At 37.1% G+C, this 25,365-nt stretch overlaps 1 protein-coding gene across 3 annotated transcripts in view; it reads right to left on the bottom strand.

Annotated features, from left to right (window-relative positions):
• Positions 1-25,365, bottom strand: part of LOC131075007 (glycerol-3-phosphate acyltransferase 9) — a 211,544-nt gene that overhangs the window by 117,962 nt on the left and 68,217 nt on the right. For all 3 annotated transcript variants that reach the window (XM_058011779.2, XM_058011794.2, XM_058011803.2), the window contains exons 6-9: positions 15,866-15,961; positions 15,633-15,729; positions 15,396-15,483; positions 15,181-15,277 (exon numbers count right to left, since the gene is read on the bottom strand). In XM_058011779.2, the coding sequence (XP_057867762.2) occupies positions 15,181-15,277; positions 15,396-15,483; positions 15,633-15,729; positions 15,866-15,961 (378 nt within the window). The remainder of the gene's footprint in view (positions 1-15,180; positions 15,278-15,395; positions 15,484-15,632; positions 15,730-15,865; positions 15,962-25,365) is intronic.

Genomic DNA, 25,365 nt, shown 5'->3' with positions numbered 1-25,365 from the left:
TATGTCTCCCCGAATCTTGGTACCCACCCCAATAAAGTTACTTTATTTATTATTTGTCACTTCGCACTTTTAATCAATTATTAAATAAATTATATAACAATAAAGTTAAATTTTCAAAATTAACTTTATAACTTCATTGTTATTTAAATTCAATACAGTGGACCACATTAAAACTTAAAATATCAACACCCACTGCACGCATTGACATTCCCAAAATAGAAACATTGTCAACTAGTGCAGTCAATGTCCAACCTGATGCTTATTAAAATGGTATGGGTAACTGTCCAAAACCACTCCAAAATAAGGTGTTGTGCAAATCTCAATTATTTGAGCTCAATTAAATACTTGTCACTGCAAAAACCTGAATGAACCCCAACTATCATCAAGAGTCCCCCATTCCTAACTCATCAGCCTATAGGACCCCACTGAATAGGCTAACTGTCTACAATGTTGAACTACTTATGTATACATATATGTATATGTAAACATATATATATATATGTGTGTGTGTGTGTGTGTGTATATGTTTGTGTGTGTGTGTGTGTATACATACACACACACACACATATGTGTGTGTGTGTGTATACATACACACACACATATATATATGTGTGTATGTATGTATATGTGTGTATATATGTATATATATGTGTGTGAATATGTATACATATATATATATATACACACATATATACATGTGTATATACATATACATATGTGTGTATATACACACAAACATGTATATGTATATGTATATATAATACATATGTATATGTATATATAATACATATGTATATATATACATTATCTAATTTTGAAACGGGGATATTGCCCTTGTTCCACGAGGATGAGTCCCCCCTGAAAATGCAAGAGTTTTTGAGATGGGGACGTCCCCAAGACATGGGGCCACACGGAGAACGTCCCTCTACCTTCCCTCCACCGCCAGCAAGTTTCCTTCACTGTCTCCGAGACATTTCCTCACTAGGGAGACGATTCTCATAGGTTTCTTGTGTCAAAAACGCCAAAGGAGACTCTAAGACAGGAGACTCATTGTAATGTCCCCACCTTTTTAGCATCTCATTGGAGTTCTTAGCCTTTACATTCTCCGAAGGCTAAGTGGAGAAATAAGGAGAAATTGATTAAATTAATTTCTTATTAAGTCATTAAATAAAATAAAATTAAAAAAGGTGACTTTATATTTAATTAATTTAATTAAAAGTGACTTAAGTGATTTATTTAAATATTTTAATGTTATTATAAAGTTATAAAGTAACTTTATAATAATAAAGTCACTTTAATATTATAATGTGTGAATATGTCTTTAGTCCCACATTGGCCAAGAAAGTGTTCGAGCTCTCATAAGAAAGAATAAGAAGGGACTTAAGAGCTCATTTTATATCATCCATCCAGAGAATTGATATTTGTTTGTTATGAACTTGGGAGAAGAAGCCAAGGGTTTCTGATTCAGTCAGCCATTGGAGAGCGACAATTCTTCAGTGTTGCAACCATTTGAGGTGGTGAAATATCCACTAAATTTGGCATTTCAGGAGAGCTTCATTCTGGAGTTCTATTTGGGCTTTAAAAAGAAGGGAAGACATCTAGGGTATGCAGATTTTCGAATATATATTAATTGCAGACCTACAGTTTCATTTGGCAGCCATTAAAAATCAAAATTGAAGCAATCATTTCAAAATACAATTGCTGCTACAGTACCCGCGTTACAGTAAACGCCGTACGGACTGCTACAGTGCCGCGTGAACAGTACCGCGTGAATAGTGCCGCCGTACGGATTGCTACAGTACCGCGTGAACAGTAATTTTTTCAAAAAAATTAAAATTTGCAGTTGGCAGATTTTTTTCAACTACTGGGACAGCAAAAATCAGGTTTTTATCTTACATTGTAATGAATTTGTTTTCCAGGCATATTGGCCATAAAACAGAACAAACATTCCCTTGATAGTTTCGTAAATTAATTCCAGCAGTAATATTATTGTTCCAGTATTATTTTAAGCATAGGAGTTTATTCCAGTATTGTTTCATTGCTCATTATTACCAAAAAAAAAAAACACAAAAAAAATCTATAAACATTCAAAAACCAAAACAAATTCAAATCTATTGCATTCAAAAGAAACAGTCAACAGAGGAGAGCCAAGTTGGGTTCTTACACTCATAGACGTCCCTTGACACCCCAGGGGGCACAATTAAGACTCCCATAGCGAAAAGTAATGTTTGTTAGTTTTTTTTTAAGAAAAAATGTCACTTCAAAGGCCTAACCCTAACCCTAGCTCAAGCCAACACACATTGATGATGATGCTACACAAACAAGCCTGGTTGGTATTGGTATAGATGAGCTTGAGCATGTGGGGTCCAACAATTCGAGTATTGAGGAGATTGGCAAGGAGCTTGGGGATGATTAGACTCCAGAGTCTAGATTATTAGCCATTGACTCATGGATCATGAGTCATTACTCAATAGTATTAGATATTACTATCTAGATTCTAGTATTTACTATTTTGTTTTTGAAGTTTGACGTTTGAACATGGTATATAACTTGATTGTAATTATGAATCATGATTATGAAATCAGGAATTTCAAATTCTCATTCCAATGTCTATAATTTATTATTTTGATTATCTGCAACCTAGTGGAAAAATTGAAAACAATTGTGCTTTGAATCCTCCATTTTTTCCCTATCAATGTTACCATTCCAAGATTGCTTATTGTTTGTTGTTTATCCAATAATTCCTACATACTCAAAACTAACAATAGTAACTACTGAAACATTTTATTTAACTTGTGCCTCTAATGTTTTTACTTCCTGTTGATGTGTTTTTTAGGCACATGCAAACACAGAATAAAATACCAAGGTATCTTATCCTCTCTTGAACAAAATCTCTCAAATGTTGAAGATTAGCTTAAGGATCACTTGAGAAGACTCCAAGGTTCATGAATGTAGGGTCACTACATGTGGATAAGCTCTGTTGGTTGATGTGATTATGCTGGAATCACAAGGGGACTTACATTTTGAATTGCCTGAATGATTGATTTGCTGGAACTTGATCATCTGATATTACAATATGTTGATGCTCTTTGTTCTAAACTAGCTCGAGTTTGAAAAAAAATGGCAAAAGATGAGGGGTTGAGAGAGTCTATTCTAATCCTAAGAATGTAGGAAGATAGGTGAATTATCGGATGGAATCCTACCAGGCGAGGTCTCACCATCAACTTGAACAATTTGACACAAGCTCAGTGCAATCTTCTATGGACGTTTCAAGGATGTTCAAATCAATACCATCAAACATTGATCACCATTCAGGTTAATGTATAAGCAATGAGTGTAGAACGATTCGAAGTTAAGCTCGTATCATTCCAATTGACCACACAAGGCGTGCTTACAAGCAGCAAGAGGCTAGTGGTATGTATTAGGGGGATTCCACATCAATACATTCAACAAATTCTTCCACTCCATCTAATTAAATGAAAGCAAATTGAGAAATAAAGACCATGCGAATTGTTGAAGTAATGAATCAAATTCACCATAACTTCAATGAAATCAATTGTTCTTTACAACAAGGTTTGGCAACAATCTTTGCCTTCTCCTACTCTAACTTCTATTCTAATTTCTATTCTTCTATTATTCGATTCTACTCACTATTAGCTAACCATTCTCCAACTATTAACTATTCTCTATTATTCTTTACAAATGAAGAGCCTGAGCTTTTATAGAGAGCTCCTTTACAATGAATGGCCAGGATTGAATCTCCATCAATGGCCAAGATCTTACAATGAAAACCCTAATTAGGGTTTGTTGCAATAAACTCTCTTTAGCCAATGAGAAAATTACATTCAATGAGCATGGACCAATAGACATTGAGGGTAGTTACATCGAAGTTTGTGCCTTCATGTATGAGCTTGATTCATTGAACTTAGACGTGTTGATGTGGACCCCTCGGATTGGTGGAGTAATGATTGGGATGCCACCTCAATCTTGCACTTTGTAGACTTGAGTTGATTCATCATCATGAAGGGATGTTGAGAGATATCTCTTAATACTCAACATTATTCAATTGCTCAATGTGATGATGATGATGAGAAGCAAACTTTGATTAACTCTTCCGAAACTATCTGCTTCTGGAATGCCTTAGAATGAACTTTTCGATGTCATCTTTGTTCGGAATTCCTTGTCTTGTGACTTCCTTCATGTCGTCGATGTTGTAGATCATGTCTTCGCGCAAGTAAATGCTTCTTGTTTGATCCCCTTATTTCCTTCTTCATTTCCTGCAAAACAAACAAGCAAGTATCAAATACATTTGATTTATAAGCTTAATAAAAGAATTCGCCCTTATAAAGGGGCACTTGGAGTTGCTTTTTGCTCTTAAAGAGGAACTCTTGAAGTTCACTTCACCCTTGGTGTTCATGAAATTACCCTCAACTTGCTTTTAAACTCACTTTCATACATTTATCTTAGTTCTATGAGCTCAACTCAAAAGCATTTACGACGAACTACTTTAGGAGCGGTTTCTCTAGGAATTTTGTTGTGTGAGAGTGAAACACATGAAATTTGCTCCTAAGCCTTTGTTCATGAAGTTCGCTCCTAAACTTTGAACTCGTGACGTTTGCTTAAATGGAATTCGCCCTTAGTCATCAAATCATGGAGTTTTTTGTTCTCAAATTTGCTTCATTCCTTTATTTTCAATTTCATTCATGAATACTTGAAGGCAAAACTCGCTCCAAATCCCCATCTTATGAAGTTCGCTTTAAAAGCTCAACCCATGAAGTATGTTCTGTATGAAGTTCGCTCCATTTCATTCATTTATGAAGTACACTTGTCATGAACTTCGCCCCAACTCTCCCAAACCTGAAGTTCGCTCCAAAATATTAACTCCCGAAGTAAGAACTTCACTCCATTCCTTCAACTCCTGAAGTAAGAACTTCGCTCCATTCCTTCAATTCATGAAGTATGTTTTTCGCTCCAAGTTGAGCGATCATGAAGTTGATATTCTTGAATTCGCTTCATTCCTTTGATTCTCATTTTTACTTACGAAGGCTTGAAGGTGTAATCCACTTCAATTTGTCTATTCATGAATCTCGCTCCTATCCATCAACTTGTGAAGTTTAAGTTCGCTCTCATAAGGCAATTTGTGAAGTTTGCTTGAGAAGTGCAACTCATGAAGTAGGCAATCTCGCTCCACTTGTTCAAGTCTTGAAGTATACATTTCGCTCCAAGATGCTAATTCATGCAGTAAGAACTTCGCTCCTCTTCGTCAAGTCATGAAGTAAGAACTTCACCCCAAAATGCTAACTCATGAAGTTAGGAATTCGCTCCACTACATAAAATCATGAAGTTCGCTCCAAAACATGAAGTCATGAAGCTCGTCTGGCATTGAATTCATTCAAGGTGATCATCCTTCACTTCGCATTCAACTTCGCTCATGTAGGTTCGCTTGTGTATGCTCATTGATGATTTTCGCTCCAAGGAAGCAAGTCATGAATTTCAAGTTCGCTCCAAGGGATGGAGTCCTGAAGTTCGCTTGTGAGTGCTTGAACATGAAGTAAGTTGCTCTTCATCTCTTTATCTTTCATTTCGCTTGTGAAGCCTTGAAGGTGAAATTCGCTCCAATGCCCCAACTCATGAAGTTCGCTCCAAAGTGCTAACTCCTAAAGTTGAAATTCATTCATGTGTGCTCATTCATGCAATTTGCTTTAATCTCCCAACTTGTGAAGTTTGCCTTTGATTGTTTGAACATGAAGTAATTGTTTTCAAATCTCCCTCATTCTTCCACTTCCATCATGAAGAAGTTCGTTCCAAGTCTCTCAAGCATGAAATTCGCTCCTGAGTCTTTGGAGATGAAGTTTGCCCTTGAGGTTAGGTTCATGAAGTGGGTTACCTAATAACTTGCTCAACATGAGATCTTTAGAGTGAGTCTTCGCTCTGTGGGAGAAATGTAAGAAATTCACTACACAAGGAATGTTCATGAAGTGAAGCTTGTTCTTTTTAAGAGAAGCACTTGGAATGACCTACAAATTGACGATCCTTCCTTACTCATGATTGAACTAATCATGCCTAGACTTTGCAAACCTACTACACACTTATGCAACACTTGTCCACCTGACTCCTAGCCATTCTAAGAATCTATACCTCTCTAATGCAAAGGCTAATAGCAAAAGACTCAACACTAACTAGAAAGCAGAAAAAAGTTGGGGGTCCTGTTGTGGCCTTTTCACACATCGCCCCATTGCTAACGGGGACCCCCTCTTTTCCTGCTTTCTGTGTTGTTAGGTTAGGGTTTTGGCTGCTTAGTGGGCAATTTTGTGTTTCTCGTGCCCGAGTCTCCAAGTTTTGGTCATGCCTAGTGCCGTTTAGGGTTTTGAGGTTATAGGATCCTCTAAGTGATCCTAGTTTGTCCAAGTGTTGACCCTTTTGGAGCGTTAACGTGTTTTTAAATGTCTTCATCGGTGATTTTAAGTGCTAAGGTGTTTTCGAACCTTTTGGAGTTGTTTTCGAACTCCTAGAGAATTATTCAAGTTGATTTCACACTTTGTTCTGATGGATTCCCTTGTGTTACGCTCCAATTTTTGATGAATTTGGCTAAGTCCAGTCGAGTTTTATTAAGTTTCGAAGTTTCTAAGTGATTCTAAGTGGAAAAATCATCATTTTCCGGAGTAAAATCCATATTCTAAGGGTTAAAAGGTCAAAATTCCATGCTAGAGGTGCTTTTCCCCTCATATACCTGACTACCCATGGTTTTCCCCACTCAAAATCCAGACTGGACATGTATTTCCCCTTAAATCCATACTTGCCTGATTTTTCCACCACTTTAAATCCATACAAGGGTCGTTTTTCCCCTGTAAGCATTAAAATTTGATTGTGTCAAGATTTATCCTGACTACGCACGTTTTTCCACCAGGGAGGTATGGACAACGTTGTTGATGATATTTGCATTCATTCCACCTGGGTCGATTTTCCAGCAGGTATTTGTGACAAGTTTTTGAGGATTTTTGTCCGGATTTTCATCCAGACTCATAGCGATTTTCCAATGAGAATGCATTTTCATGATTTTGAGTCTGGATTTTCATCCAGACTGAGGTCGTTTTTCCACCAGAGGGGTATTTTTGGGTGATGACTTAATTTCGAGTGGAGTTTTTCACTCCACACTCATATCGATTTTCCCCTAGCCCTATATTGTGCACATTTGATAAATTGTGAGTCTAGATTATCATCCAAATTGGGATCGATTTTCCCCTGAGGGGATATTAGACATTTTTTTAAGTGATTTTGTGAGGATTTTTTAATCCTTACTAGGATCGATTTCCCCCAATTGGCCCATTTTGGATTTAAATTGAAATATTTTAATAAATGAGCCTTATTTTAATTGTTTTTTAATAAAAGGCAATGATTATTTAAAAGATGAAAGCAATTAAAAAATGATTTTCAATGAGCATTTAATGTTTTCAACCTTCTAGAAGCAAATTAGTTTCACCCAAGCAAGTATAAGAACAAGTGTATTATCCCACATTGCTTGTGTGGTGAAAATTGGTGATGAAAGTAAGTTTAAAGGGAGGAGTCCAGTATTATTTTATTATTAAGATTGCCAGGTGGATTCCATGCAAGAGCGATTTTCTCCATAGTTGGCCATTTTGGAGCAAGTGTTCAAGTGAAGTGTTAGATTGAAGACTTATTTCTTCCTCCATTCCATCCAGCTGGACAATCTGCTCCATTGCTGCCATTGAAGCTTATTGACTCCATTGCTTCAGAGTTTTTATTTTTTTGGGAGTTAGCGATTTTTCTATTTCGGCAACTTTGATCATTTTAGAGGACTCCTACCTCTAGGTTGGCGATTTTCCTTGGGGCTACCATTTTTACTGCTGTTATCAGACTGGTTTGCTGCCATTGAGACCCCCCCATGCCACGATTTTGGTGAAGTTCGCCATTTTTTAAGAAACTCGCAATTTTGGTGTAAGGCGATTTTTTTTTGTGTGTGTTTGGGGTTTTCATCCCCAAACAAAGGTGATTTTCCTTGATATCGCCTGGTTGGTTGCTGTTCTCAGACCATTGTTGGCAGATTGGTGTACATTGAAGATCATTTTCAGATTTGTGGAGGATGGCACCATAGCTGGGAAAGTTCGATTTTTATTTGGCAAGTGTTTGGAGCATATTTTGGTGGATTCCATGCATGTTTGATGCCACCATTGTTCCCTACTTGCTGTCATTTGCCTCAGATCTGAGTTTTAACTCCATTGCTTCAGGTTTTGAACTCCATTGTTGGCTGTCCGTCAATCTTCAAACTTAACTTTTATTGCCCAGCCAGCTGCCACTTTACCAATTTGCATTTGGAGACATTTTGGAGGCATTTTGGGATCATTTTCAGACCATTGGAAGGCTGTCTCAGGTCTGTAACAGTGTTATTGGATGCTTATCCTTAGAAATTTATCTTTTACCAGCCATACCTATGTTCCCAAGATTGATTATTTTCATCATCAAGACTGATTTTTATCAAGTTTGTGCATATTTTTGAAGGATTGCAGCATGTTTTGAGAGGTTAATTTATTAGTTGCAGGTTGTCTTCAGATTTGTGACCTCCATCGTTGACTGCGGAAGGTGTCTTCAGACATAATTTTTCACACCTTTCCCTAGTCACTCTTAATCGGGTATGATGTCAAAGTCCAGATTTAAGGAAAGAAGAGAATAGCAGAAGATACTGGAGACTAGATTCTATCCAGAGTCTAAGATGTCATCCAGATGGAAGGAGATTACGGATACAAACATGCATTTCCTAAGCCCGAACCTCTGATGCGACAGCGGATGTTCGGAGTCGGAAATCAGATTCCTTCCCTAGCGTATGTAAACATTATGAAGAGTGGTATTTTTCAAATCACTGGATTTCCACAGTCCATACAATGCAGTAAGCTCATCCTGGAGTGTGCACGATGTTATGATCCTCGCTCGCGAATGATCAAGACTCCTAAGGACACTGAGGATGCGATTGCTGAGGTGTTTGGAATCCCACGTGGAGCAAATATGAAGAATGCAACTAAGGATGAATATGAAGATCGGTACACGAAGAAGATGGATGCATGTAAGAATATAATAAACAAAGAATGGATGATCGAGCCTAGGCTTCATCATTCCAAGGCTCCCAAGACACTCATGTGCACAGACTTAACAAAGAGTGGATGATCGAGCCTAGGCTTCATCATTCCAAGGCTCCCAAGACACTCATGTGCACAGACTTCAAAGAGAAATATAGTGACTTAGTATTCCTGCTTAACAGAGTGATGGGGACACCGCAGGGTGCAATATTCGATGGATGGATGTTCTACTTCATCCAGGATTGTCTTAAAGGGACGTTGATAAATTGGTCTAGAATCATAAGTGACACTCTGGACTTTCAGCTGAAGAATGTAGAGCGGTCCAAGTCATTCGCCATGACTTCCTACTTGGTATACCTGATTGCACAGTTTGTTTCATACAAAGGATTGATATGCAGACGTGAAGTCGGGAATGGGCAAGGACAATTCAAGAGTCATGAGTGCTATCCCCAGCTGAACATGTATAGAATTGAAGACTATAAGAGGGTGAATGATGTATTCACCATGTACATCACGCGAATGCTACAAGGCAAAATCCACAGAAGATTGTCCAAGGAGGCAACAGAGCTAATAGAGAAATATGGATCGTGGTATATTCAGTTTCCCACTTTCACGTACCTTAGGATTCATGGGTTTCAATCCGAACCCTACAGGGTTCCTAGGTATCCTTCCGACAGAATGATCTTGTTGGAAGTGGTGAGACAACTTCTAGAATTTGATTCCATTCAGAGAGAGAAGCATAGGACAGGCATGACATTCCCTATTTTAGTTGGGAAGACATTGGAGGTTTGTCAGTCTGCCTTAGCCGCTAGCACTGCGAGTGAGGAGCTTGCATTTTATCGATTTGCAACCTTCAAGAAAAGAGATAGATTCGATCCCGATAAGAAAGTTGGAAGGATCAGGGGAGAGAAGTTCATCCACAAGGTAGACATAGAAGATTATTGGGCCAACCTGATGGACGAGCAGGCAGTGAAGAGACGAATGTGGTCCAAAATGTCAATGGATTTCATGAGGAAGTGTGGACTTTTTCTCATTCTTGATCAAGTGTTAGATGACAGGGATCATACACATCCACAGTATGAAAATGAAATGAAGAAGGCAATCTTATTGCCTAATAGGTCAAAATTAGAAGAGATTGATTTGAATGTATTGATGAGAGAGGTCTTGAGTTTCTCCCGTGCATGGGTAGATATTCAGATGAATAAGTTAGTTGATATGGGTGTTTCCTTCACTTATGAAATGGTGAAGCCGGAAGAGTCTACTTTCGAAGATGATCAGAGGACTATCAGTGATGTCAGGATTCATGCAGATGAAGAGAGTCAAGCTCCCAAGAGAAGGAAAAACACCCTAGGAGGACTCAAGGCCAGAGGGAAGAAGATTGAGGAGGTGAAGAAGAAGAAACAAAAGACTATCATTCCTTCACCTATCATTCCTCCACCACCTCTCAATGTCTCATCAATTGAGGAAATTAAAATAACAGAGCAGAATAAGGAAACCCAACAATGTTCCAACACAGTGATACTACCATAGAATATTCAGGAGTTACATGCCACAGCAACATCTGCTCCACCAAATGAGAATGATGATCAGTCGGGATCCCCTACTGTCCTTTTGGAGGTTAGTTTGGGAAATGAGATATATGATTTGACCAAGAGTAATCCTGATGATGATGATGATGTTATCTCGGCATTGAGAGGACTTGATCGAGATATGTGTCTCGATGATGGTATGGAGATGGGTGCTATTCCTGATTGGCTGATGAGAAGTATGGAAAAGAGTAAGAAAATGATAGAGGTACAGCCTATTGATAACATTGATGACTACCTAGCTAGGAGCAATAAGGAGAAAGAACCCAAGAGAACTGAGATTTTGTCGCACATAGCTAGAGATGAGACAAGAATGCGGATTGTGTAGGTGGTTGTTCCTATTGGAGGTGTGACAACGGACATTGCTACTCCTATGGATTTCCAGACTACTTCAGTTGCCCTTGGTCGTACATCAAGAAAGCAAGAGTTTCAGGAGGTTGGTGATAACCTTAAGGCAATCAGCGCAAGGTTAGATAGAGAAATCGAAGAAAAGGAGAAGTACAAAGAAGAGAATATCAGACTTAGAGAGTATTGCGGGGATAAGGCGTGAGAATCCTACCCTTATTTCCCCTATTGCAATTGATCAAGGACTACATTCACACTATGAGGCAGCGAGAGATACACTCTCGGAGGTGGAAAAGTGGATTGAGAGTGCAAGAAAGCAGGCAGATGATTTCCTTACTTAGTTTGTCCAGGCATATGATAGGACAACAGAGCTCGTGTTTAGAATCCAATTTTTGGAGGGAGTTTGGGAAGAATTCCGGCCTATTCAGGAGAAGACTATTCCACGCCTCAGAGCTTTGAAGAAAATTCCTAAGTCCACATTGATCAACGAGAACATTGTGAATAGTGGAGACAGATATCATTTCCATGGCTGGTTTGTTCATTGGCCGTAAAGAGATCAACTTATGAGAGCGCCCAGTCGAGTTGTACGCAGATGGAAGGATTGATTTAAGATATTCAGATGAAGATCCTTGCCTCAATTGAGGAGTTATTGGGTGTTGATGTTAGTGATGCTAGTGGTTTACACTTAGCCGAATTAAGAGACAAGATGAAACTTATGTATTTTTGTCAGTTGGACTCTTTGAAGAAGAGTCAGATAGATGATTTGGTCCCTTTGTTGATTCATGTTCATAGTTCGCAGAAGCTCATGCCAGATTGGGAGAACACTTTGGACGCTTGCTCGGATTCACTGGACGTGATTGATTTGCAGCAAGATACCTTGACTAGCATTTCCATGGAAGAATTAGATTCTCTATTGGCTAGATTCTTGGAGTATGCTAGGAGAGAGAGAGATGCATGGAAGAATCTTCTAGAAGATTCCCTATTTGATGACTAGGTATCTTTTTATTGGGCCATATGTTGGTGGTGCCATTTTTTATGTAAACCCTAATTAGGGAAATTCTAGGATTTTGTTGGCATGATCTTGGCCATTGATCTTGTATCAATCTTGGCCATCCATTTTGTAAGAAACTATATATATACCTCGTTGTCTCTCATTTGTAAGAGAGTTTTTTTGTAGAATTGTTGGTATATGCTGTAGCTATTTGAATCTAAATCATTGTTCAATCGTATGTGATTTTGCTCTTCAAATGTTGTCTTTGCATTCATTGTTCTCAATTCCTCCAAGTTAGATTAGAATTTTAGATTAGAGTTTATTTTCATGTTTGTTAGATTGAGTGAAAGATTTGTTGAATATATTTGTGTGGAATCCTTAATCCATACCACTAGCCTCTTGTCGCTGGTAAGTGTGCCTTGTGTGGTCAACTGGAGATTTGAGTAAGCTTAACTTCAACTATTGCGTGTCCCTTGACAAGCATCAACTTGGATGGTGTCAACATTTGATGGTGATAGACTGAAAAATCCTTGAGTATACCTTAGACGATTGCACTAAGCTTGTGTCAATACCTGTTTGTGAGACCTTGCCTAGTTTGATTCCTCTAAACTTGTTCATCATTTCCTACAATCTTAGGCTTAGAATAGATTTCTTGAACCCTATTCCTTTTGCCCATTTTTTTAGTAAGAATTAAGTCCAGAGCTACATTGCTAAATCCTAAGTTGTCAGCACACCTATTCTGCATATTTCACGATCGAAGAAGATAATCCTAACATTTGCGTAAGTCCCCAAGTGAACACAGCAATTCACATAGACCATTGAGTTACCCACTCGTCAAGACTTGACATGTAGAAACCTTGGAATCATTTTAGTTGATCTTACCCTTAGCATCTGAGGTGATTTTGTTCAAGAGAGGGTAAATTACCTTGGTATTTTATTCTGAAATGTTATGTGCATAAAACACACATCAACAGGTCCCCATTTGCAAAGGGGCGATGTGTGAATACCTCATAACACTTCCTCATTTGCCCAAAAAGAGATTACTTTGAGATATCCTCAACACATTCATTTTTGTGACCCAAAACAACCAAATCAGTCTAATTAAAATGTCCTCAAATGGATATCCATCCTCAATACTCTTCTGAAAATCAATCAATGACTCACCATGTGGAAATTTGAAAGATAGTGCATGATTTGGTGCATCTTTCTTCAACATGAACTCTTCTTGTCCAACAAATGGAAGCCCTTTTGTCTTACCCTCATTGATATTTTGGTGACACATGCCATCATTAGAAACCAATAAAACATCTTCTCCTACCAAATACTCTTTATCTTCAACTTGTTTTTTAGGTTCCTCTTGTTCTTGCTCATTGGTCTGTTCATTTTCTTGTGGATCTAGCTTGGCCTTCTTCCTTGAATTTACCAACTTCTTACGATTCTGATTCTGACTTCATTTCTTCTATCAAAATTGATTCTTTTGGGTCTTGTTCCTTGATCTCCTACTTAGCCATTTTCCTTATGTATTCATACAAGCCTCTTTTGTTGAGATAATGGTACCCAAGTGCCTCCAAGTACTCATCAAAAGGAACACTAGCTTTGAAATCATTTAGTAATCATTGATATTGGTCAAATATTTTGTGGGCATCAAGTTTGTATCTTAATCCTTTTGTATTTTCATCAATAATTCTTGAACAAAAACTGTGTTCTCTACTTTTTGTAAGAACCTTGGCTGAAAAGTATTGTATTGGACCTCTATAGAACCTTTTGTCTCTATATTCCATGTTGGCTTTCAATTCTTTGTGACTGGAATGCATCCAACATGTTAGCTTTAACCCGCAGGCTAGCAAGATCACAGTTCTAATACCATTTATAATGTCCCTTTTTTAATTTTCCTTATTTTTCCTTAAATAAATAACCCTAACTCAGAATAATGATTGCATAGTTAATTATAGAATTAAACTTATCCTAAAAATTATCATTTTGATTACATAATTCAGAATTTAATCTTATAATGTATCTTTGAAAATATAAAACGTATCCTTTAGCCTCTGTTGTAATTCTTATTTCAACTTTGTAGTTGTCTCCTTTGTCTAAATGTCTATAAAATGTTTCTAATTTCTGCCCAAGTTAGGGGATTTTCATCCACTAACTCAACAAGAGAAATTAAGGATTTTCATCCTTCAATTTTAGTCCTAAAGTGATCAATTTTATCCCTAAAGGGATTATATGCTTAGGCTATTAGAATATTGATTCACGCTAGTTAAAGAGTGAAAAATAAATATATGAGAGTTATTTTTCCAATAATATCCTTCTCCTTTGCTTGGTCTTCTTTAAATACCCTTTCCCTCAAGAGTCACAATTGTTTGTATGTCTCTTATATATCTTTTTCCCTTAAATAGTCATGATTCTTCACATGCCCCTTGACTTTTAATTAAATTAAACTTTAAATTTATATTTTATAATTATATAATATATAATTTATTATTATTATTAAAATCTAATTTCAAAAATAGGATATTACATGCTTTATTAACACTTTACCATTTTTTGTTTGATAAACCATGGTCAGGCAATAAAGTAGAGTGATTATATAGTAATGACCTAGTTTCAAGCCCTATAAGGCATGCTTCTCAAGCATGAGACCCTCTAAGCAAGCGGGGAGATGAGGCAAGGTGTAAGTCCCAAGCAAATCTTTATAGAACAGGAACCCATTGGACGTGGCTTCTTATTTAAGGGAATTCAAATCTTGATAGTGCTTCCTCCTTGTGAACCATGCATCACTCCTAGGATGGTGCACCCTTAGGAATTATAAATAACTTTGGGTTGAAGAAGCTTCCAGATTTACTTAAAAAAAAAATACTAGCATCCAATGAAACATTAAGTTCAAAAAAAACAATAAATAAAAACACAATAAAAAATAACCAAGTTTCCAAAAATAAGCAGTCATGTGCATACTTGAGCTAAAATGCCAATTATGTAGGACTAAATACTTTCTAAAGAACAAAGGTCATTAGAACAGAAAACAAGAGTACCCAATTTGAACCTGTCATTATCCTATAACCTTCTAATAAAATCCCCATTCGCAAATGAAAACTACCTTCTCAGCTTTGGTGATAAAAGTGGGAAATGTGATAAACAGAAGAAACAAATATACAGAAAATTTAGTTACCTTTTTAAACATAACCGTGTATTGATTATTAACACAAGTGCCCTCAGGAAAAATGAGAAGTGGATTGTTATCAGGACCTTCTATGTGCTGCTTTATCCTGCATAGCATGATAAGTGGGAATCAATGCACCTTCTTGAACTTGTTTGAAGTTTTAATTAATATAAAAAATTTAAAGTTGAAACAATTCATTTGGGTATAATGCAATACCCACTTACTTTTCAGCAACAATCAGGCGATCTTTAGCTTCTGTGCGATTAAACCAAATACATCCCAAGCTCTCTAATATGGTGCTTTGTAAAAGGCCTGTTGTCGGAGTAGGTTATAAGATCCCAAGTGCCAGAAATAATATTTATTACAACAAATAACCTTATCTATAAAAAGTTGTTTATAGCACAGAACAATAGCCACTATTCATCTCATTTGTAATATCTCAATTTTCAATAGAACCTTACCAACCCAGCCAGGGTGCTTCTGCATAATCACAGCAAACGCTGTCATTTGCTCTAAGATTATGAAGTCAATCATGGAAGTGTGGTTTGCTACAAACACCTGACATAGGGCAAATGCATTATTCAGGAATCACAGTTAAATTACATATGAAGCATGAACTACCAAAATAAAGACAATAAAATTCCAAATATGTCCAAAGGGAAAGTGTGCAGGTCATGATTAGTGCTACATTTACCTGCCTTGGGCGGACACTGGGTCGAGGTCCATGGTACTTGACTACCCCCGTCCAGGAAGCAACAAATACACTGCACATGAACTCCACCAGAATCCTCTAAACACTTTCAAGTACATAAATCAGGAAAGGCTTCATAACAAACCAAATGATTATAAGGAAATCAATCAGGAAAAGCATTCAAGTTTCAAGGCCTATAAATCTATCTTATGTAGACAGACATATACACAATTCAACGCATGGTTATAAGGACAATAAATCAGGAACAGCAATCAGATTTGCATTAGGCTCAAAATCATATTCATGATGCATGCAAATCAGACTTTATTTCATGCATTTTAGTCATAGAGATCTTTATCTATCTCTTACTATTCATCTAAGATTACCTACTTATCAACACATTGCATATTTTATTCAATATTAGTAACTATATTTCAAAGGTTCCTACTAGGAACATTACAGGCTGGCCCTGGTGACCTTCTGGCCTCTGAGATAAAGAAGCATAAATAGGTGTAGCTGCATTGTCTTCATTGACACCCTATAGCTTATATATCTCAACTTTGTATTTCAGATTTGTCGGTCTCCCCAAAAATGTACATACTTCAACACCTTTTCCTTGGATATAAAGGAGGTAGGCATTAACTTTGGTCATGTTGCCAAAAAATTCAAGGGCATGTCATGTCCCCATCTTTTTGATGCAATTCCCACATTGCATTTGATGAATAAAGACACTTCAAAATTTCTAAGTGTCAAAAGTTAATAAGGAAAAAGTTACTTTTATAAAGTTACTTTATAAGCCTAAGTTTCTTTTTTTAATAAAGGCTTGTATTTGAATAAAGTGCTATGCGTACCTTTTAATAAAGTGGCCCTTTTAATGTCAACGCCACCCCTTTGCTCAAATCACTTAAATGACATGGCATGGTGGGACCCTTGTCATTCTTTAAAAGCCTTTAAGCTACGTGGACCCAAAAGATGCCAAGGAAGATGCTTTTTTAGTTGGATATTCCATTCAGGGTTACGCCACTCTTTGGAAAAGGTTATTAGACATTTTGGAGGAGGGAATTGGTATTATGTTATTATTTTATTTCTGATTTTCTCTACTCTGCATTAGCAGCAAAAATTGCAGGTGTTTGGAGGACGCAAACCCTCAGATCTGCATTGGTAGTGGAGGTGTACCCACTAATTTGCCCACGTGGGACAAGGATGTGCCTTGTCTAGACCCATTGGGGGTCAATTTAGCAACAAAACTAGCCCAGCAATCACCATTAGGTATGATACATCAGTTTTGAGCAGATTGTCTTGAAATTGCAGCAAGTGTGGGTTTCATAATTGCAGTCGTACCATTCCAGGCAGTGTCGTACCATTCTAGAAGGTTGTGCATCAATTTAAAATTAAATGGAGGGTTCTAACTCCATTTCTTGTGCTTGATCTCATTGTTGGGATTAGAAAGGGGAGTGTGGAAGAAATCACAGTCAACTGACAAGATTTGTGATTAGGGTGAGCAAAACAGTGGGAAAAGAAGGTAAAAATTGTATAATTTTGCCTGGCAAAGGTTGGATTTCCAGCTGGTAATTGTGTTCTTGCCCAATTTGTTATTGGTAATTCATCTTATGGCAGAATAAGCAAATTGGATCCACTGATCTGCTCCTACACCATCCTTCTCAGCTTGTATCCATTTACTGGATAGCAAACCAGCCTCAAACCCTAGCACTGGATCCTTGGTATGTTTTCTGCTTGTACATGTGAATGTTATTTCACTTCTAGATGATTGTAATCTTCTGTCATATAAAAATCACAAGCTGATCCCTTGATTACAGTTCATTTTTATGTTGTTTCTTGTCATATGTTGCAAACCCCATCACCAAAAAACAACACAAAAGAAACAAACTCTTCTGCATCTTTTGTCTAGTCTCTAACAACACCAAAAAGGCCCCAAAATATAGTTTATTAAATTAAAATTTAAACAGGGCAGCAATAGACCTATTTAGGGATCTTTCAGGGCACAAAAGTGGCACTTCCACAACCTTGTACCCCTAGATGTCTTAGATGTGCTTGCTAATTTGTTGCAAACTATTTTAAAGGAGACTTACGATCAAAACGACCTGTTGTGACGTTTTCACACATCGCCCCATTGCAAATGGGGACCCCCTACGTTTTTGGCCCTCCCAGTCTTTTGGCTTGCGTTTTTGGGGTCTTTTTGCAGCAGTCTCGTCAGTCTCTCTACTTTGCAAATGTTTGGGGGTCATATTGATTAAAATCTGCTTTTTGTTTGAGCGAATTCGGCTAAGTCAAGGACTCGTTTTGTGAATTTTAGGGTTTTTGCCTTTTGTCCTAGATTTTAGGGGTTCCTGTTAGGGTTTTGGGAAAACTAAGCATACGATTGGAATCAAGACCCTTCAAGGGACCTCCCAGTAAAATTTGAGCCCAAACGGAGCAACTTTCTATTTTTAGAAAGTCCCTATTTTTTAGGGATTTTTAGTAAGTTTCTATTTATAGTAAGTCATTCATGCGTCCTGTTTTAGGCTCTAACTCTGACATTTTGGAAAGTTTCTATTTTGGGAAAGTCTATTTGTGGCAGGATCAGGCTAGCAAACAGCGAAGAATCAACATGCACAATCACTTCTAAATCTAGAAAGTTGAAAGCAGACAGGCAGGGGTCTAAAATGGCTAAGTATGAGAATCATCCCTGAAGTGGAAGGCACAAAATTGTTCTAAGTCTGGAAAATCCACCTTCAAAATCCCAAAGTGGCATCTCAGCATAGACAGTGGTCAAAATTTGGCTAAGTTTGGATCTCCTATTCCAGAAGAGGAAAGCAAGCATGATCATCCAAGTCCAGAAATCCACAACAATCCACCAATGTCATCCTGATCCGAAAATGGCCTGAAATTTGACTAAGTCTGGAAATTTGGAAGATCTTCCAAAATCCAGAATTTGCATTATGATTCCTATGGACCTGAAACCACTCTCAAACATCCTGAAAGCATATATGAAATATAACTTAAAGTATAAGAAAGGAAAAGGACATATTGAAGATGCCACTTATACGAAGAGCCTGAAATAGTGGAAAAATCCACCTCTCCATGGACATCTCCAAAATGCGCCCAGGTATGGGCTAGGGCACTAAAACCAAGAAGTAATTCACAAGTGCAATTTTCCGCCTCTCCATGGGCATCTCCAAAATGCGCCCAGGTATGGGCTAGGGCACTAAAACCAAGAAGTAATTCACAAGTGCAATTTTCCGCCTCTCCATGGACATCTCCAAAATGCGCCCAGGTATGGGCTAGGGTGCTAAAACCAAGAAGTAATTCACAAGTGCAATATTTCGCCTCTCCATGGACAGGGCCAAAATGTGCCCAGGTCTGGTCTGGGGCGCTGAATCCATGAAGGCATTCACAAGTGGAAAATTCATGAATCCTTGGCGTGGTAAAATTTCACTGAGCTAAAAAAATTGAAATTTTGCCTAAGGCACGGAATCCAAGGAGTCAATTAGGAATAAAAAGCAGAATTCCCCTCGGGCGAATTTTCAGTTATGCTATTTTTAGACATCAAATCTCGGCCAAATATGGAAATTTTTATAGATTCCAAATCGGGATGAAATTCTTCATCCAATGAACCTAGCTCCTAAATTTTAGGAGGATCCCTAAAAATGGGGATGTTGAAAAGGAGACATGTGAAAATTTGGCTAAGTGATGGAAATTCCTTCCTTCAGGACATAATTCCAGGAAAGGTGAAAAAATTGACTAAGTGTTGGAAATTCATTCCTTCATGACAGAGTTCCTGAAAAAGGTGAAAATTTGGCTAAGTGTTGGAAATTCCTTCCTCCGAGACAAAATTCCAAGCAAGGAAGAAATACACCCAAGGATGAATTGAACATAAAATTTCTAAGGCAAGGAAGGAATCAGGGATGAACTGAACAAGAAATTTCCCCCCAGGGAAAAATTTGAAGAATCCATTCTCGGGCATCAAATCACATCCAAATTTCAAAAGTTTTACAGATTTGGATTCATAGGAGAATTTTCTCTCTCCTGGACCGCAGAACCCTAATTTGGAAATTTTCCTAAAAAATAGGAAATGTGCAGAATTGATGAAAAACCTTCTTCAAGCAAGGAAAGTTGAGGAGACTTCAAGAAAATTCTTCCTGAATCGAATTTTCCCTCTCCAACAATTCCAGATGTGCAGGAGCGGATATACGACGGCAGAGTCCATTTGCATGGCGAGGATCTATTGAACACGTGGCAGTAGAGTGGCGCATTCACTACCGGAATATTTGACCAAATGGCGACCCAGTCATTGCATGTTGAATTTATGGTAGATTCCTTTTGCATGCAGCCGCCGCATGTGGAAATGATGGATCATTTATGACATAATGGGGTGATTTTTGCATGGATGAATGTTCAACGCATGTTGGGCGAATTTGAAGGAGGTGGTGCATTTAATGCGTAATGGATGCTATTTTAGGCTCTTTAAATTAATTGTATATGGGCATGATGCGTTATTAATTGGAGATTCCCACCTTGTTGCATCATGTGTGGAGAATCTTTTAGGGGAAACCCTAATTAGGGTTTGCATGTAATCATGGCCCAAGGCCTATATAAAGGGGTGACCCCCTCATTTGTAGAGGGGGGAGCTTTGTATGAAATTGTTGCGATAAGTTTTTGAGAAAATAATAGTGAAACATTGTTCTCTGATGGTGTCCACTTAAATTATTTTTTCAAAGCTTGCATGGTTTCACCTTCCTCGCTTAGATTAGAAATAGTAAAGTGCTTTGATTTCAATGGAGAATGTAATGGTGCCTGATGAATTTCCATGGTTCATACTTTTTGCATCTTGTTGATTGTAAGTTGCAGTGTAAAGTTAGTTTGAGCCCCCTAAATTCGTGCTAAGTTCGATTGTGGATAGTCATTTGGATAGCGTCGTGTTGGGTATTCAAATGTACTTTCTCGATTTGAAAATCCTCTAGCATCCCCAGAAGATTGCACCGGTTCTTGCGGAGTTGTAGTTGATCTTGGCGAAGCAGAGCTTGGTTTATTTGGAATTTGTCCACCAGAGCACTATTCATTGTTATCACTGCCCTTAGGAATAGATTTAGATCCTTTTGAACCCTTTCCCTTTTACTTTCAGTTCATTTTATTTCATTCGAAGCAGCAGCATTGCAGAATTGCCATATCCGATGATGGAGTTCCAGCCACAGCAAAGAAGTGAAAGAACGATGCATACGTAAGGCCCCTTGGCTTACCAACAATCACATCAGCCAACTGAGTCACGTCCACGCATCGAAGGAACCTTGGAGTCGATTGTTTGAACTTCTTGCAATCTTAGCATGCAATCGTACTTTGATCAAGAGAGAGTGAAGTGACCGTTAGGCAACTTTATTCTGTGTTCGACGCTGTCATAAAAAACACGTCAACACGACCCTTACCACACTGTGTCAATAATGTGGAGAGGCAATTAATAGTACTTGCATTTGCACTTGCAATGGAACTAGTGGTTTGGATTTCATCCTTTTGGTCACCCCTCTAAGTTCAGTCTCAGGTGCATAACCAGATTCAGTACTTCAATTGTGAACCTCAACCTCATCCTCACTCATGTTATGAGAACTCATTGTGACACTACAATAAACAACATAAAATTTATAAGTTATAATTCTAAAATTAAAACTCAAAACTATGCATGCAAGTTGCAACAACATAATGCAAAGGATTAAGACACGAAGATTTTCTTTTTGTTTTTCTTACTTCAAGTCACATGAAGTGCAAAAGCAGAGGACTCACAAAATCGGATCATTGTTTTTAGTCTTTGACAACCCAGGAATTCACTTTTGTTTTTCTTATGTAAGGTCACATGAAGTGCAAAAGCAGAGTATACACAAAAGTTTCAGCCTAGTTTGATAAAAATGAAATTAAAAGTTAAATTTCAATGTTGAATCTTGATGACAATATGAACATTGCAATGAATCTATTCAATATGCACTTGTAGCCATGTCTACGAAATTATGATTAAAATAAAATTTTAGAAATGAAAGTAATAAAAAAAATAATTCAAAAAATAGTCATAGAATCCTACCTTATGCTTGGAAAATACTCCCAACTTGGTGTAAAATCCCTCTCCTTCCTCTTCTTTCTCATTCTCACACCTCTTGCACTTGTGACACTTCAATCACACCCTTTCACTTCTTCACTCACTCTTTTGCTGAGCTTAGGAGGTATTAGTGGGGCCTATTGGTCATTTGGGTTCAGCTTGGGGCTCTATTTCCAAAAAAAAATCATGAATTTTTTATTTTGTCACTTTTTGAGTGACAATCTGTGAGGTTCTTTTGGGCATCCCCCAGATGGTTCTTGGGGACAGCTAGGCGGCATCCCTTGAGTACTAGCGGAGGTGGCTCGACATCTCTCTTGTGTCCCTTGCATCCCCATTGCCAAAATCCCCCCCCCCACCCTCCCCCCTCCACCGTGGAACAATGGTTCTCTATCTTTCAAGTAATATTTTGGCATATACATAGTGATAGCAGCATAACAGAAAAAATCTTAGGGGAAAAAAATAGGTAAACCAAAAGTCTAAGATTTTTTGAAAAAATGGGAATTTAATAAAAGGAAATGTAGATAAGATAAGATAAGATAAATTTATTAGTATTAAAGATAGATTTAAAGGCATTTCCATAGAATAGAGATATAGAGAACAAATAAAATTGAAAATTTATCCCATGAATTGTCAAATATAGATTTTTACTGTTTATGTTCATAGCACTGGTTACATTGCACTGCACAAAACATGCTTCATAGTTCATAAATAATAACTAGATGTTGATCCCCACTTAGCAGCCCTAATCTAATGTAACTGCTCTTTTTGAAATTGTAACTCCTATACTGCACTATCAGAAACTGACAAAAACAAATAGAAAATATCATTAAAGAGAAATTTTCCTCCAGCCCATGGGGATATTAAAGGAATGGGTTTATGTGACACTGTAGGCTGAATTAAGGAAAAGGGGACATTACAAGATCCAGTTACTTAACCTAATGCAACAAGTGCCACCTAGTAAACCCAATTCCATTAATTTAATGTTACTAAGGTTATCTACAATGATAGATATAAAATGCTTGCCTTGTTAGAGAAATTGTTTTGATTCAATAACATTCACAATCTTTGATCTTTTCTTTTATGTTATATTAAATACATGCTAGTAACAGTAACATTAAATGTTCATCAATAAGCATTCTTTAGTGGAGATGTGCATCATGGAAGTGCCCATCAAAATAGCTATCATATGATTAATATTAAGCTCCCTGTGATAGAAAGGAGATAACTCATGCAAAACATTGTAATTTATATTGAATTTTCCATGTTAGTCGTAGCAGAACTAGAGGGTGAAGGATATTGAAAATTGCTAATTCTATGAAACTTCGAAAGTGATAAACTGTTGCTCTTTATTATTGTGCTCATATTACAACCATTAACCCAAACTCATTGACACTTGTTTAACAAGGCATTTCTTAGTTTGGTAATATGCCAAAAGTAGTGAGATGTACAATTTATTTTTCAAACTAAGAATTTATTTTTCATGATGTTCTTTTAGATCTCTGTTTTACTAGACTACCCTTGAATATGCAATTGCAAGCTTCTAACAAGAATTTGTCAACTCAATGGCACTAGAGTTGTTGAGCTTTCATGGGTTGATTACGCCAAGATATTTAAATCTAATCTGTATATGATTGGAAATCATTTGAACTTAAATGTGTTATAGGTAGAAGCAATTATTACCACAACAACAATCTAGAAATGAAATCACAAGAAAACCTAGACTGGATAAATCACAGCAAACTTGTTTGATGAAAGAAAATCATCCCACAAAGTCATCAGAGAAAACTGCCTAAGATAAATGAAAAAAACTGTGAAAACGTTTGGGGTATAAATCCTACTGTTGTGGGTAGGTTAAATCTGAAATTATTTTTTTTAAATTGCAATTTAATGTGAAAAAAATGGAAAAAAAACTTGAATATTGATACAAACTCAAGTGGTAAAAAATTTACCAAAAAGCCACTTTTTTGGGGCAAAAAGTTGGGAATATCACCATTTCGTGATTATCTTGATTTTGGCAAATTATTCCCAATTTCTGCTTTTATTGTTGGCAGAAACATAAGAGCAATATTAAATAGCAGAATTATAAAAATATAACATCTATGAATTATGAAGATAAGATAAGAAAGCTGTCTTGACTGATACTTTTTGAAATGAACTTGTATATAATAAGGCATGAAATTGCATAGCAGTGTAAAATCTACATGATGTCAATATGTGTGCAAATTGCACCAAGTAGGTCGAAGGCTACATTCAATCAACAAACTTCTTTAATGTAAACTGACCCCACTATCAGATCTAGAAGCTTGATCCGCTTACTCGTTTGATTTTCCACAAAATCTCCAAAATACTCAAGCCTCAAACTCCTCAAAGGCCTTGAATTTATTTTGAGGATATATATGCACATAATTTTGCTGTCATATCAACAAACAAAATAAAATGTGGCACTGGAAAATTGGAAATAGAATCAACCTTTAAAGGTTCTCAAATATTACTATTTGTTATTCCAAATATTACTTTTCTTTCCATGTCTTTCTTTTTTCAAAAGGCTTTCACCATTGTTTCCCTGGGAAGCACACTGCACAAACATCTGTGTCTCCTTGCAGTTTACATTACTATCTATCATTTTTTTATCGGTAAATGGAGAGGTACCGAAGATAGATGTTCATGGAAGTACTGGTATTTGCAATGGCAACCACGGAATGAGTGTGATGCAGGAACATACCTAGGTGGTCAAGTTGATCTTGCATTTTGAAGAGCAATTTCTTGAGTACCTTGAGGTCAAGTGGATGCTTTACCATGTGGAAGTTGAATCTTGTTGTCTAACAGATGTTTCAACTTACAGAAGTCATATCTCTTATATGGACTAAAAATTGAGTGCTGTTTTTTTCACATTGCATAGTTTTCTGAGAAGAAGAGATTGATGCAATCAAAATAAGAAGATGACAAACCCAAATATATGAATGACCTTTGTAGAGGTTGAATCATGTGGTCTAGTAGGTGCTCATCATTGCAGAGGTCATGGATTTGAAATTTAGTGCCATTTTTTAATTTTACTTGTTTTTCTGAGAATAAGACATTGGTGACATAAAGATGAGAAGGTTCTAATCTCAAGTGGCTGCTTGACCTTGTTGTAGCTGAATTATTTGGTTTTGAGGGTCCTACACCTAGCTGAAGCTGATCTTGTTGAAGTTCATTGGGAGTTCTTGCAGTTGTCATGTACTTTCTATAAACCTAATACATCTGAAAAAATGACATGTACCATATTTTAATAAATAATCGAACAACACCTGGATGTATTTGAATTGAGCTAAGGATGCATAATCTTGTAACACCTAGAAGATGAATATCCGTGATCTTTTTTTTTTCATCACAGAAGTTTTTTGGCTTGTAACAACTGGAAAGTTAATTGTTATCTTCTCTACCA

This window comes from Cryptomeria japonica, chromosome 11, assembly GCF_030272615.1.
Source record: "Cryptomeria japonica chromosome 11, Sugi_1.0, whole genome shotgun sequence".
NCBI classification, from domain to species: domain Eukaryota; kingdom Viridiplantae; phylum Streptophyta; class Pinopsida; order Cupressales; family Cupressaceae; genus Cryptomeria; species Cryptomeria japonica.
The sequence above is the reverse complement of the archived record's forward strand: the minus strand, read 5'-3'. Positions and strand labels throughout refer to the sequence as shown.